The 12,343-nt window shown below is 42.2% G+C and overlaps 1 protein-coding gene across 2 annotated transcripts in view; it reads right to left on the reverse strand.

Annotated features, from left to right (window-relative positions):
- itga11a (integrin, alpha 11a) overlaps positions 1-12,343 on the reverse strand; it is a 65,597-nt gene that overhangs the window by 44,095 nt on the left and 9,159 nt on the right. The window contains exons 2-4 of one of the 2 annotated variants that reach the window (XM_052063053.1): positions 8,785-8,899; positions 534-646; positions 85-176 (exon numbers count right to left, since the gene is read on the reverse strand). In XM_052063053.1, the coding sequence (XP_051919013.1) occupies positions 85-176; positions 534-646; positions 8,785-8,899 (320 nt within the window). Of the gene's footprint in view, positions 1-84; positions 177-533; positions 647-8,784; positions 8,900-12,343 lie in introns of those variants that run through there. The other variant, XM_052063054.1, reaches the window with a different exon arrangement.

Below are 12,343 nucleotides of genomic sequence, written 5' to 3' on the forward strand. Positions count from 1 at the left end.
AAAGGCGCTCTCATTCGTACAATTCATTGTTTTTCCATATCCTTAATCTGACAATGAATCCGATGTGTATTAAGATGGTCTCACCACAAAACTGTTGTCTTTAGGATTAGTCGTAAGTGTCATTCCCAACCTCATCTTGTCTTTCCGCTCAGATACATTGGTCAGAGATATCCTTCCTTGATGGAAAACAAGAGATGATCTCAAATGCTTATTTCCAAACCTAACATACACAGTACTTTCATTTTGTTGGACTTAGGTGTCGCCCTGGCCACGCGTAGACTAACGAAAATACACGTTTAAATTAACAGGGCCAAGATGTGAAGTCTGCACGAGTTGGCATGCCATGTGGGGACATTAGTGGTACAAAACACATGGAAATGTAAAGAACCCATTAAACTGTAAAATGAGGAATGACTGCTTTGGTACCAATATCTGTTTCACACATGCCACCGTGACGTTTAATGAGTCACATGCAGGAGCACATGCAAGCTATTTCTATTGTGTTGTACCTTACAGATCATGCGTCACTTTACCTAGATTAAGCTTGGTGCAACCATTTCCATTGGTTCGTTTGGTCAGTGAACATTTGTATACATCCCCTGTCTGGTAAGCACCGTTCATTTCATATGGTGCTCCGACTAATAACCTGCAAAAAACACAGCGTCGCAAAAAAAAAATCATCATTAATTTTCAGTGCGTCACATATGAGAGCAGCAGCATCCAGATTGCTCATTACCTTGATAAAATGTACATTTTGAAGGATATGGTGATGAATGGTGAAACACACTGAACACTACAGCTTGAAAAAATATAAAACAGAGCTTGGCAATGCAAAGCTTTACCTATTTTTATTTTACTCTTGAATAATTTTTTAAACCAATGGATGGGTTTTTATAGTTGGATTGAGCAGACATTTAACGTCTGCTAAAATAACCATTGACCTTTCTAAAGTGTTCATTTATTTTCAGTATTGTTTGCACAACCTCTCTCACAAGCAACAGCAAAATTCACAACAAATACTTGAGCCATTGAACCAACAAATTACCTTTAATTTATTGAACAGTTAGAATTGACAGTTAAACATTTAATCTTTGATCAACAGTACTAATCTCGAATATTTTGGTGACCACAATTCGTTACATGAAGGTCAAAAGTATTCATAGCGGTACTGATGCAACACAATCCCACCCTACAGCCATTCACACATTAATAATAGTTAATTAATTAAATAGTGAATAATGTTATCTTCATTAAGGTAGAATGTTTTATATCCCCCTTCCTAACTGGCAGACCGTGATCCACGACCGGACCGCCGACCTCCTCTGTCCGAACCTCCTCTGTCTGGACCCTCGGCAAATTGTATAAAATAATAAATTATAAAGCGATTTTTACGTTATACATTTTCAATTTTTGGACTATAATCTGGGCATTACCGCGATCGCTTGTTTAAATTATCCGTTGTATTATTTGCGTGCACGAACAGATGTATTGCAGAGGACGCAGCAGCGCGAATGTGTGTGTATAATGTTTGACGAACTGAAGACGAGCAGGCTGAGCAGGGCATGTCGGCGACAACGATGCGCTGATTGCCTCCTCTGAATTTAAGGTGTGCCCATACATCAGCGTCACGCATTCAAAATGGATGATTGTGTCTGGAAACAGACGAATGCGCGACGCCACAGTGTTCTCACAGCTTCAGCCCAGGAGAGCCGCACACAGACAATTAGACAAGACGAATCGCGAGAGGTTTCGTTTGTGTGCAGTTTTGCTCCCGTCTACCCAGGGATCTTTGCAGCTGTTTAACAGCAAAACACCGCAACATGGTAAATGAACATCACAATGGCGTCCTCAAATAATATTTGCATGCCTCAGACATTTCGTTCACCTTTAGTAGAAGAACAGCACAAAGTTAAAGTAAAAATGTCTTATTTCCCTAAAAGGGCTATTTCTATTATTAGGCAGGCACAACTTAACAAAATAAAAGAGTTCCTCTGCCTCAACACAATACCTCTCATTATTTGCTGTGTACTGGCAAAGTGAATAATTGTTATTTTCATGCACCCTGTTATTGGTTGGTTGTGGGGAGTGCTGATTTGTATAAACTTGGTTTGACCATACTAAATGGGCATATAGCCCTGCTCCCCATGACCGCCATGCATGGGACCGGACCTTGGTCTTATAAAAAAAAAATGTGGACCGACAGCATTTCTAGTTGTGGACCACTGTTTTATATACTGAAGCTCTTGTACAGTACTGGAGAGGTTGTATTGTTCAAGTGATTATATTGTGGCTTGTTGGTGATTTATGCATTTTTGGATGAACACCGTGTTTATTTATATTTTTGGATCAATTATAATGGTTCCATAAATATGTTTTAAATTCCAGGAAATGATTTATTAAAAAAATCATACGATTTAAGATTCGAACAACTAAGTCGTCCAAAGAGAAAGACCAGAAAAGCAGGAAAAGCCCTGCAGTACCAACATGCTCCACAGGAATGAAACTTGATACCACTTAATTGCAAAAGCAAACCGTGACCAGATTTTTCTGGGCTTCTAGGTCAATAGAACATTTAAAGTGACACAAATCTTCATGTTTATTTTTTATTTTTTTGGTTCACTTGCGTCTTGGGTGGCCCGATTTGTTAGAAAACCCATTGGCTGTGATTGGCGAGCAACCACTTCAGGGTGTACTTCGCCTACTGCCAGAAGAAAGCTGGAAGAGGCTCCATCAAGCGCACGCCCGTCATGAGGATATGCGGTTAGGATAATGGATAAGTACTCCCAATGGTGAAAGATTTTAGGAGCTACAAGCAGTTATTTCTGACATGAGAACTATGCAACTGAGCAAAATGGACTAGGTGGGATTGGGCACCAATAGAGTAGTGAAAGGGATGAGTAATGAGGTGTGTATCACATCACTTTTTCAAATCAAGCTCAGACTTCTCTTTTGATTTCCGCATGCTATGGCACAAAATACCAGTTTGTCCCTGGTTAGCCTCGTAATTCCCACAACTTGTGAAGATAATAATAGGATAGCAAAAATCAGAAAAACAACGAATATAATGAAGAGATAATGGAGATGCTGCAATTGGCTGGCAACCAAGGTTCAGGGTGTCCCCTGCCTACTGCCCCAAGACGGCTGGGATAGGCTCCAGCACCTCCCGCGACCCTAGTGAGGATTAAGCGGTTCGGAAAATGGATGGATGGATAATGGATATGCTTATTCGAGGTTTGTGCAAAGATGAAATACAGCAAATGCTAAAGGCTTGAATTGCACATGAAATCGGTACGGTAATTTTGTACTTGACAAAAAGAATATGTTCTACAACAACATGGAGGTGTCTGTTCTTGCAGAAGTCAACCACCACCTATTCGGTATTCTTCACATTGATGCAAAGTTTGTCTTTGCACCTTTCCACCTGATGTTCTACTCTCTTTTTGTCCTCAGGCTTATCGTTGTCCGTCCCACTGATCCTTGGCATTTTCGGAGAGCAGTCAGAGGTCAGTAGAGTGGACAGGAGGGGGCTCAGCAGACAGCCCTGAGAGGATCAAGTGCTGAGGGTGATGGAGGAGGATACAGAGTTGTGGATCCTGACTGTCTGTGGTCTGTTGGTCTGTGGTCTGTTGGTCCATGACTGGGGAACCAGTTCCCCAGTCATGGACCCAGGCCAAGAATGTTCCACTTTTGCACCAGGTTCTGTGAGATGATGATGATCGTGTTGTTGTAGGCGGTGGACAAATCCAGGAAGCACAGGCGTACTTAGACGTTCCTGCTGTCCAGGTGGGTGAGAGCTGTGTGGAACCGATGATGAGATGGCATCACCTGTGGAGCGGATCCTTCCTGTAGGCATACTGGAGAGGGTCCACGGAGATGTCAATTAAGTTTTTGATCTTTGCCATCATCTTATCAAAGCCCTTTAAGACTATATGTGAGGGCTACTGGCCAAATGTCATTCAGAGATCTCACTTTGGAGGTCTTGGGTACGAGAATGATAAAAGCAGTGTTTAGACCGGTCGCACAGATGCTAGCTGGAGCAAAGTGTTGAAAATCTGTCTGTCAGCACCTCAGTCAGCCGGTGGTCACAGTCCTTCACTTTGTGCCGGGAGATATTGCCAGGGTGTGCAGCTTTGTGTGTGTGTGTGGGAGGGGGGGGGGGGGGGGGGATCAATGCTTCGCAGGGTTCGCCTCACATCTGCTGGGGATAAGCTGAGGGCTATGAGGTCATCGGGTGCTGGTATGAGTCTGACATCAGGGCTGTTGTTGGGGTTCTCAAAGCAGACCAAGTACTGGTTGAGGGCATCTGGCAGTGATAGGTCTTTTAAGCATTGTGCATCCTTGGTGTTGTAGTTTGTAATGTACATAAGGACATTCTCGAGAGAACTTGTACCAGAACCCAGGCTGTGTGTGGAGGCAAGTCCGACTATATCCAGTCGGAAATTCTCTGCCTCACACACCAGCTCGGGCTCCTTCCCTGCCAGAGAGGTGACATTCCATGTCCCAAGAGCTAGCTTCTGCAGCCGAGGATCGGACCGCCAGGGTCCCCGCCTTTGGCTGCCGCCCAGCTCACATTGCACCCGACCCCTTTGGCCCCTCTCATGGGTGGTGAGCCCATGGGAAGGACATTCTACATGCTTTGAGGGTTGCTGGAGTTGAACAGGCCATAGATTTTCTGAAAATAGGAGGATTTTGCATTCTTGATGCTGGCATCCAGATCTCTTTTTGCTGCTCTGAGTGCTGATGCTTCGTGTGAAATCGTGTGACATGAAGGTAACATCACTTAGCCGTCAGCAGTACAAACACCTCTGCATTCAGTCAGGCCTTCCGGTATGGATAGATAGTGATGGTCTTTGACCATTTCCCCATTGGTTTATGGGCCAGGGCCAGCAGTGTGGAGGTGTGGTCTGCGAGGCCAAGGTGGGGATGGGGAGGGATCTTTATGCACCGCGTATATTCGCCTGCACGCATTCCAGCATGTTATCCACCCGTATTGGCATGGTGAAGTGCTGGTGAAACTTGGTTGAGTGTCCATCAATTTCATGTTTTCAACATCACCTGTGACCACATACAATGCCTACGGGTGCATGGATTGTAGTGAGCTAATGATGGCATGGGGCTCCCATAGTGCCTAGCTGGCATTTGCATGAGCATAAGATCTGAGAGCTGTTCAAACGGTGGTGACATACAATAAACAACCATAAACTCATGAAAAAAAAACACATTCGCACACACGCACACACTAAAAACCTCTCAGCATTTTGTCAGGCAACCCTTGAGGTTTGAGGTTGATTTTATTGGCAGCTGAAGCCTCTTGCATACAATCCTCTCTTTCATTTCAATATACACACAAGCAAAAGCCATGACTAGCCTAAGCTGTCCCAGGGTGAAAGATGATTAATAACACAAGAAACTGTCAAACACATCAGAATAGCAGAGCACAAAGAATCATGTTTTTTTCCATGAATACCTTTACCATTATTTGACCATTTGGCCCAGAGTGCAATAAAATCCCACTTTTAATGTTTAATACATTCATAGTTTTGCAACATGTGAAGGTCGTCCTCTGTTGTTTTGAATATGATTGAACACTTAACAGTGACTGACTGACCACAGTAATTAGTTTTTTTTAGAAATATATGGAAAACACTCATATGTGAACTTTAATCCCAGTACTGATTAAAAATCTACTTTTTTTCTTCGTGGTTAATTAGTACATGAATAAGTGGTAGAAGTGGACCTCAGGTTCCCTTGAATCTCAATTGTCCATTTTACCAAGATTACTTTACTCCCAACTTTTTGGAAACAGCTCTGGGAAGGCTCTTTTTGCTTGCAAGATTAGCCAACAAACAGTTTCTCAAGACAAAAAAAGTGCAAAGGAGTTTGGTAGAAGTTTAGAAGAACTAGATTAGCCTTGACAGAATCTTCAACTGAGTCAACCCTTTTTATTTTTTTCCCCACCTCCATTTTTACTTTCTGTTCGGGAAAGGCATTTATCTAAACATCCTTCATCCATGAGTAATATTAACAATCATCTGATTGTTATTTTCAATTTCTTCCTCAATCTCAGTCTTAATTTTCTGAAATCCTATTTGAATGTCAGTGTTGTAATGAGCAGACTAGTAGGAATCTATGTGGACAACCCTCAACATCATATTGTTCTTTTGTTTTAGCCAAGTTTGCCAATTATTTTTTCAATACTCAATAAATCATCAATTCCACACAAGCAACCAAATTCTTCATCCTGTATTCATTATTATGTTTATCTTGCTCTCTATGTTACGGCCAGGTGTCCCAATAATATCAGCTATACAGAGTTTATACGTTTACAAGCTTGTAAGTTCATCAGTACCGTATGTAGTGTAATATTATACCGTCTGCCAAGACTCAGTAAACAACAAGAGCATACCACTGCCGACTGCCGACGGGCAGAATCCCCTTACCTCCAAAATCCCCACTTTTCGCGAGACTGAAATCATACAAACTAAAAAAACGGCATTTTGGTTGAACCATTAACACTGCATCGTCAAGAAAAGAGAGCAAGCCATCTTCCTTCCCAATGTCGATGATATATCATTTGCCAAAGGGACTGTAAAGAAGAAATACAAATAATCCTTCTACAACCCTTGGCGAAAATGATGCAATCACCAATCTCAGAGGATGTTCATTCAGTTATTTAAATTTGTAGCGAAAAAGAAAGGAGATCAAAGCCATTTCCAAAGACTAACTTTTTTACTTTATCAAACATGAAAGAAAAAATTGAGACAAAAAAAGTGGTAGTCAGGTAACATTTACATTTTTAAACCAAACAGAGGGCAAAAAAAACAAACAAAAAAACGATGGAATAACTCAATTCCGAAGAAAAAAAGGATGGAATTAAACTGTAAATTTCCATTCCCAAAACTAACACCGGTGTCATATTAGATCTGCCCATTAGTCGGCAGTTAATCCGTTGTGATCACACCCTGGATCATGAATCATGGCTATGGCACAAGAGATGTCACTTGAAACAAAGGAGGGGATGACTAAATTTCATAAAGAAGGTAAATTACGCTATTTTGCAAAAGATGGTGGTTCTTCACAGCCAGTCATGCCTAAAATCTAGACCAAGTACAAACAACCCAGGAAGGGTTGTTCAAGGCAAGCACACCGGTAGACCAAGGAAGACATCAAAGCGTCAAGACACAAACCTGAAGGCAATATGTCTTGAAAACAAAATTTGCACACCAAAACAAACGAGGAACAAATGGGAGGAAATTGGAGTCAACATCTGTGACCGAAGGTAACAAGCCACCAAAAGGAAATGAGATTTACATACAGAAAAGCTAAACGACAACCATCATTGACACCAAAAAACAAGGTTGCAATGCAATTGTGGACTTTGTATGACTGTATGAAAGTCCTATTTTGTAATGAAGGGTAAATCTGCATTGGACAAGGCAATGATGCTGGAACTTTTGCTTGGTGTCATCCAGTGAGATTTACGAAAACGGCTGGCTGAAGTGAACATGTAACTTTCCACAGTCATTGATGATATGGCCACATGTCAGGTAAAGGCACTGTGGATATGTCTGTCATTACATCCTCCATAAATGTGCATGGTTTTATCCCATCAATTGAAAGTACATAAGTTCCATTCTGTACCGCTTATCCGGAGTCGGGTCACGGGGCCAACAGTTTTAGCAGGGAAGCTCAGACTTCCCTGTCCCCAACCAATTCCAGCTATTCCCGGGGGACCAATAGGGGTTTCCCAGGCCAGTCGGAAGACGTAGTCGCTCCATCGTATCCCGGGTCGTCCCCAGGGCATCCTGCCGGTGGGACATGCGCGGAACACCTCAGTAGAGAGGCGTTTAGGAGGTATCTGAATCAGATCCTCGAGCCACATCATCTGGCTTCTCTCTTCATGAAAGACACATAAAGTCACGGCCTGCAAATGGTCCGGATCTCTATCCGAATGAAAATATTTGGTGGAAGCTGAAGAAAATGATCCGTGACAAGGATCCAACCTACAAAGCTGATCTGACAAAAGCACTCGTAAAAAGTTGGAGCCAGATTGATGAAGAGTACGTTTTATCATTCAGTCCATGTCTCTGAGATTGTGACCAGGTGAAGTTTTCTTTTGTTGTTGTTTTTTTCATGATTATTTTTTTTTTCCTCTGAAATAAGTGATTACATTTTTTCCCCCCTCTGCTTGGTCTAAACAAGCAACTGTCACTGACCACCAGCCCCCTGCCCCTTCATTTCTTTTAGTGTTTCTTCAAGCCAGACAGTTGTCATTTGAAATGACTTTAGTTTTGTGTCACGTCTGATCTGCTTTTTTTTTCCCCCGACAAAATTCAACTGAATACGCATCCTCGGAGACTGGTGGAGGTTGTATTCGAAAAGCCAGTGTGTCACTGGGGACGAAAATAGTGAAGATGTAGAGCCATAAAAATCTAATAACAGTACTAATGTGTTTTACACACACACAGCTTCACAGCACATCAAAAGCAGACTGCTTTTTGGACATATTTTGAGGTTGCAAGAAACTAATTTTGGCCATCCCTCTGTGCCAATTGGCTAACTGATGTGTGTGTGATTCAGGGGTATGCTTCACGAGGTGCGGTGATGAACATTAGGCATCTGGTCCAAATGCAGTGAAGAAAGGGCAGAAATGAGTTGAGCACATCGATACACAAAATCAAAACATTAGACACAAAGAAAACTTTAGGCATCTTGATAACTGAAAGAATGATCTGCTCAGGATCTTAGAAGGCAAATATTTCGAAAGAATTAAGAGTAGCTTACCATTTCTCTCCCCCAGACGCCACATGTTGCTGAACAGTGTATCCAAACTGTGCTTGCTTTGGGCCTTTGATGATCCTGTGTTTTGTTGTGTCAATATTAAAGCAGTCGTGGCATCCTAGAATGAGACAAAATGAAAACGTCTTACTTTCAGGAACCAAACACAGCAAATTAAAGAATGAAAGTGTCAGAGATATTGAACCGCAATAAGTCTGTTCATTCAAAAGACACCTTTTACCATACAGACTCATGATTAAACAAAAGGGTTATATTACCATCTCATTGATGATTTTTATATTGAGTAGTGCAATAATCTCACTTTTAGACAGTGGTTGAACTGCATTTTTTTTAAAATGTAAACTCACATTCTCTGTCCGTCCGTCCATCGCAGTACGACTTCTGAAATAACTTATTGCATTGCTCTTATTTCAGGAAGGTTGTATTTTCAGGAACATGCCTTCACAGTCACAAAATCTTTACACGAGATGGCAGCATATCACAAAAGACCTCACTTGAGAGCAGTTCAGCGAACAAATGACTAAGGTTCAACTTTTGTTCATTTCTTTAAAATATGTGGTGACTGATGGCAATTCATTTTAACATTAAATAGCATAACTGTTAGCATAACCGTGATTTAGCTCTAAAAAAGGGCGGGCTTCACTCACTTACTATTTTCGCAGACCCTCGCCCTCATTTCCCCGCTGCGCCATGTGCAGGGGGTTGATTTTAAAAATATAATAAATATTCATTCATTCATCCATCTTCCTAACCGCTTGATCCTCACTAGGGTCGCGGGGGGGTGCTGGAGCCTAACCCAGCCGTCTTCGGGCAGCAGGCGGGGGACACCCTGAATCGGTTGCCAGCCAATCGCAGGGCACACAGAGACAAACAACCATCCACGCCCACATTCAAACCTAGGGACAATTTAGAGAGTCCAATCAGCCTGCCACGCATATTTTTGGAATGTGGGAGGAAACCGGAGCACCCGGAGAAAACCCACGCAGGCCCGGGGAGAACATGCAAACTCCACACAGGGAGGCCGGAGCTGGTATCGAACCCGGTACCTCTGCACTGTGAAGCCGACGTGCTAACCACTGGGCTACCGGGCCGCCCATATAAATATGATTATTAAAATTGTGTGTTCAGTGATTTGATTTGTACAATAATTCTGAGGTTTCGTTGTACACCGTTGTCCTATTTCTGAATTAATAAATACATGCACTACACACGTCTACGAAGCGCAGAATCTGTCTTTCTGCACCTCGATGACATTCAACAAAATCGCTTTGGGGGTATTTTTATAGCACCAATGCCAAAAGAACAAGTCTCAAACAGGTTGTTAAGAGAACAAGAAATATATAGCCTTCAGTAGGAGTTACATGTCAACTTAGAGAGTGTCCAGTGCGGCTATAAACAGACTTTCCGTGGATCTGTTTGAAACATCACTTCAGTCTGAGCTTTCGAGGGCAGAGTAACTGTGAAAGCGTGAAGATATTTAATTGCCATGTCAACCAAAGATGGTGTGGTGGTGAGCCAGGAGCCAAATTGGTGACTCAGCAGAATAAAGATATACAGGCCGGAGATGAACTGAATTTAATGGTGGCGCGGGCACCCGCAGCGGCTCCTCTTGTTGTCCTGTTGTCTGTTTGAGAGGGAAGAAATGTCATCTGTGCTGTATGTTGCACATACTGCACATTTGACAATAAAGTTGTACTTGACTCGACTTGACTGATAGATTGCTATTGTTGACGCAGAGTTCTTTTGTTACATTTGTAGTATAAATAACAGTGTGAATCACTACTTTTTACTCCTTACCTTTTTTTTTTTAAAATAAATGAAATAAGCGAGACCTATCTACCAAAGTACTTTTATTATGCTGTTCTCAGCCCTCAAAGTACTTAACGTGTTAGGAATGTGTTTTATTGTATTAGAGTGATTACCTTTAGGAGTTAGGAAATTTAGAATGGTACTTTGTTTGTACACAAAAGTTTGAAGTTGACAAAAGTTCGGTTCCAGGATGGAGTCACTAATTTATTTGTATTGTTTCCAGTCGGAGAATTTGTTTCAGAAGGTCACAGAACAGGTTGTGCTCAATCTTTGAGACTTCGCTCTCTATGTCTTAGCAGTATAATACTAATGCATGCACATGTGAACACCTTGAAGTGTGATTTACATCCATTTCTTACATTCTTAGGCCAGCTAATGTTTCATGAAACCAAACCTACATGGCAAAGACAAGATAGACGGACAATAAATATTAAAAGGACATACAGGTTTATCAGTTTTGCCAAAATGCCCGGTTTTTGAATGAATGCAGACATATGCTCAATATGGGAGCTAACATTAGTTGTTGCCGTGGCTTCACGGGGAAGTCGAAAAACTGTGACATTGTTGTTTCACAATTTAGCAATGCGCAAGTGTTGATGTAAATAACAGTCCGGGGACAAAGAAACGCCCAAAACATTTCAGAAATGTACTTTCGCATAAAATACAGTATAGTCTGGCATATACCATACTGTGGTAACTGGTGTTATAACTCCATGTCATGGTGTGCAGTCCGGAACCACTGGGACTAATCATTTCCTCGGTACACATTCATACAATGGTTTCCATGCTATCCTAAAAATTGCCCTTTACAATGCTATAGTAATTGTCGTAATGTGCTTAGTTTCCGTCAGCAATGCGTGGAAACACAACCCAAGAGAAATTGTCGAAACCTCAAAGGCACTCTGGTTTTCCTGGTGTGATTGCAGATCCGGGCAAATGTGTTTCCTCCATTGTGTGCTGTCACTCACGTCAACTGACAGCTTTGCGGGTGGTAGAACAAGAGCAGTGAGCCTGTTTTTCATCCAAAATCCAAACATAAGATAAAACACGTTTGAAAGATTTGCCATGACACACACGCATAAGAGCCATTTGCATCCAAGCATGAGTATACTTTTTGAAGAATAGAAACTACGTTGGTCTGTGAAGAGGTGGGACACAGAACCAACAACCATTGTGTGCTGCTCTCAGTCCAGCTCTCACCACTCATCTGTCATCGATTTAATCTGCTGATGGTCTTTTCACTGGCTGCCAGAAACTTTCTGTTTACAGTGCTTAAAAAAGGTCAACGACCTTACGGACCCGACTGACTTTTAAATGACAAGATACTGTATCAACCCAGACTGGACACAGTCAGATTGAGACACATTAGGGCTGTCCACACGGCAAGATTTGGTCCGGTGCTGCACCGGGGCTGCCCCAGTAGAGCGTTCACGCGTGCAAATTAGCTCCGGCGTAGCCCCGGAAAACAGCTTATACCGGACCAAATTTGCTCCGCAGCAAATGCTCGTTTGCGAAGCAGCACCGGTGTAAATTTGCACGTGTGAACGCAACTGGGTTAAATTAGCTCCAGAGCAAATGCTTGTGAAGAGTACGTATGGCGAGAATGCGTTGCTTTCGTGCTCTGTCGGACTTCCGTAATGTGTTGATTCATAACGACACAAGACTTGGCTAGCAACATCTTTCCTTTTGTAGGAGACTGGACTGTCTCGGAGTTGTTTGTTCCTTTGTTGTTTGT

This window comes from Hippocampus zosterae, chromosome 4 (genome assembly GCF_025434085.1).
Source record: "Hippocampus zosterae strain Florida chromosome 4, ASM2543408v3, whole genome shotgun sequence".
Taxonomy (NCBI): domain Eukaryota; kingdom Metazoa; phylum Chordata; class Actinopteri; order Syngnathiformes; family Syngnathidae; genus Hippocampus; species Hippocampus zosterae.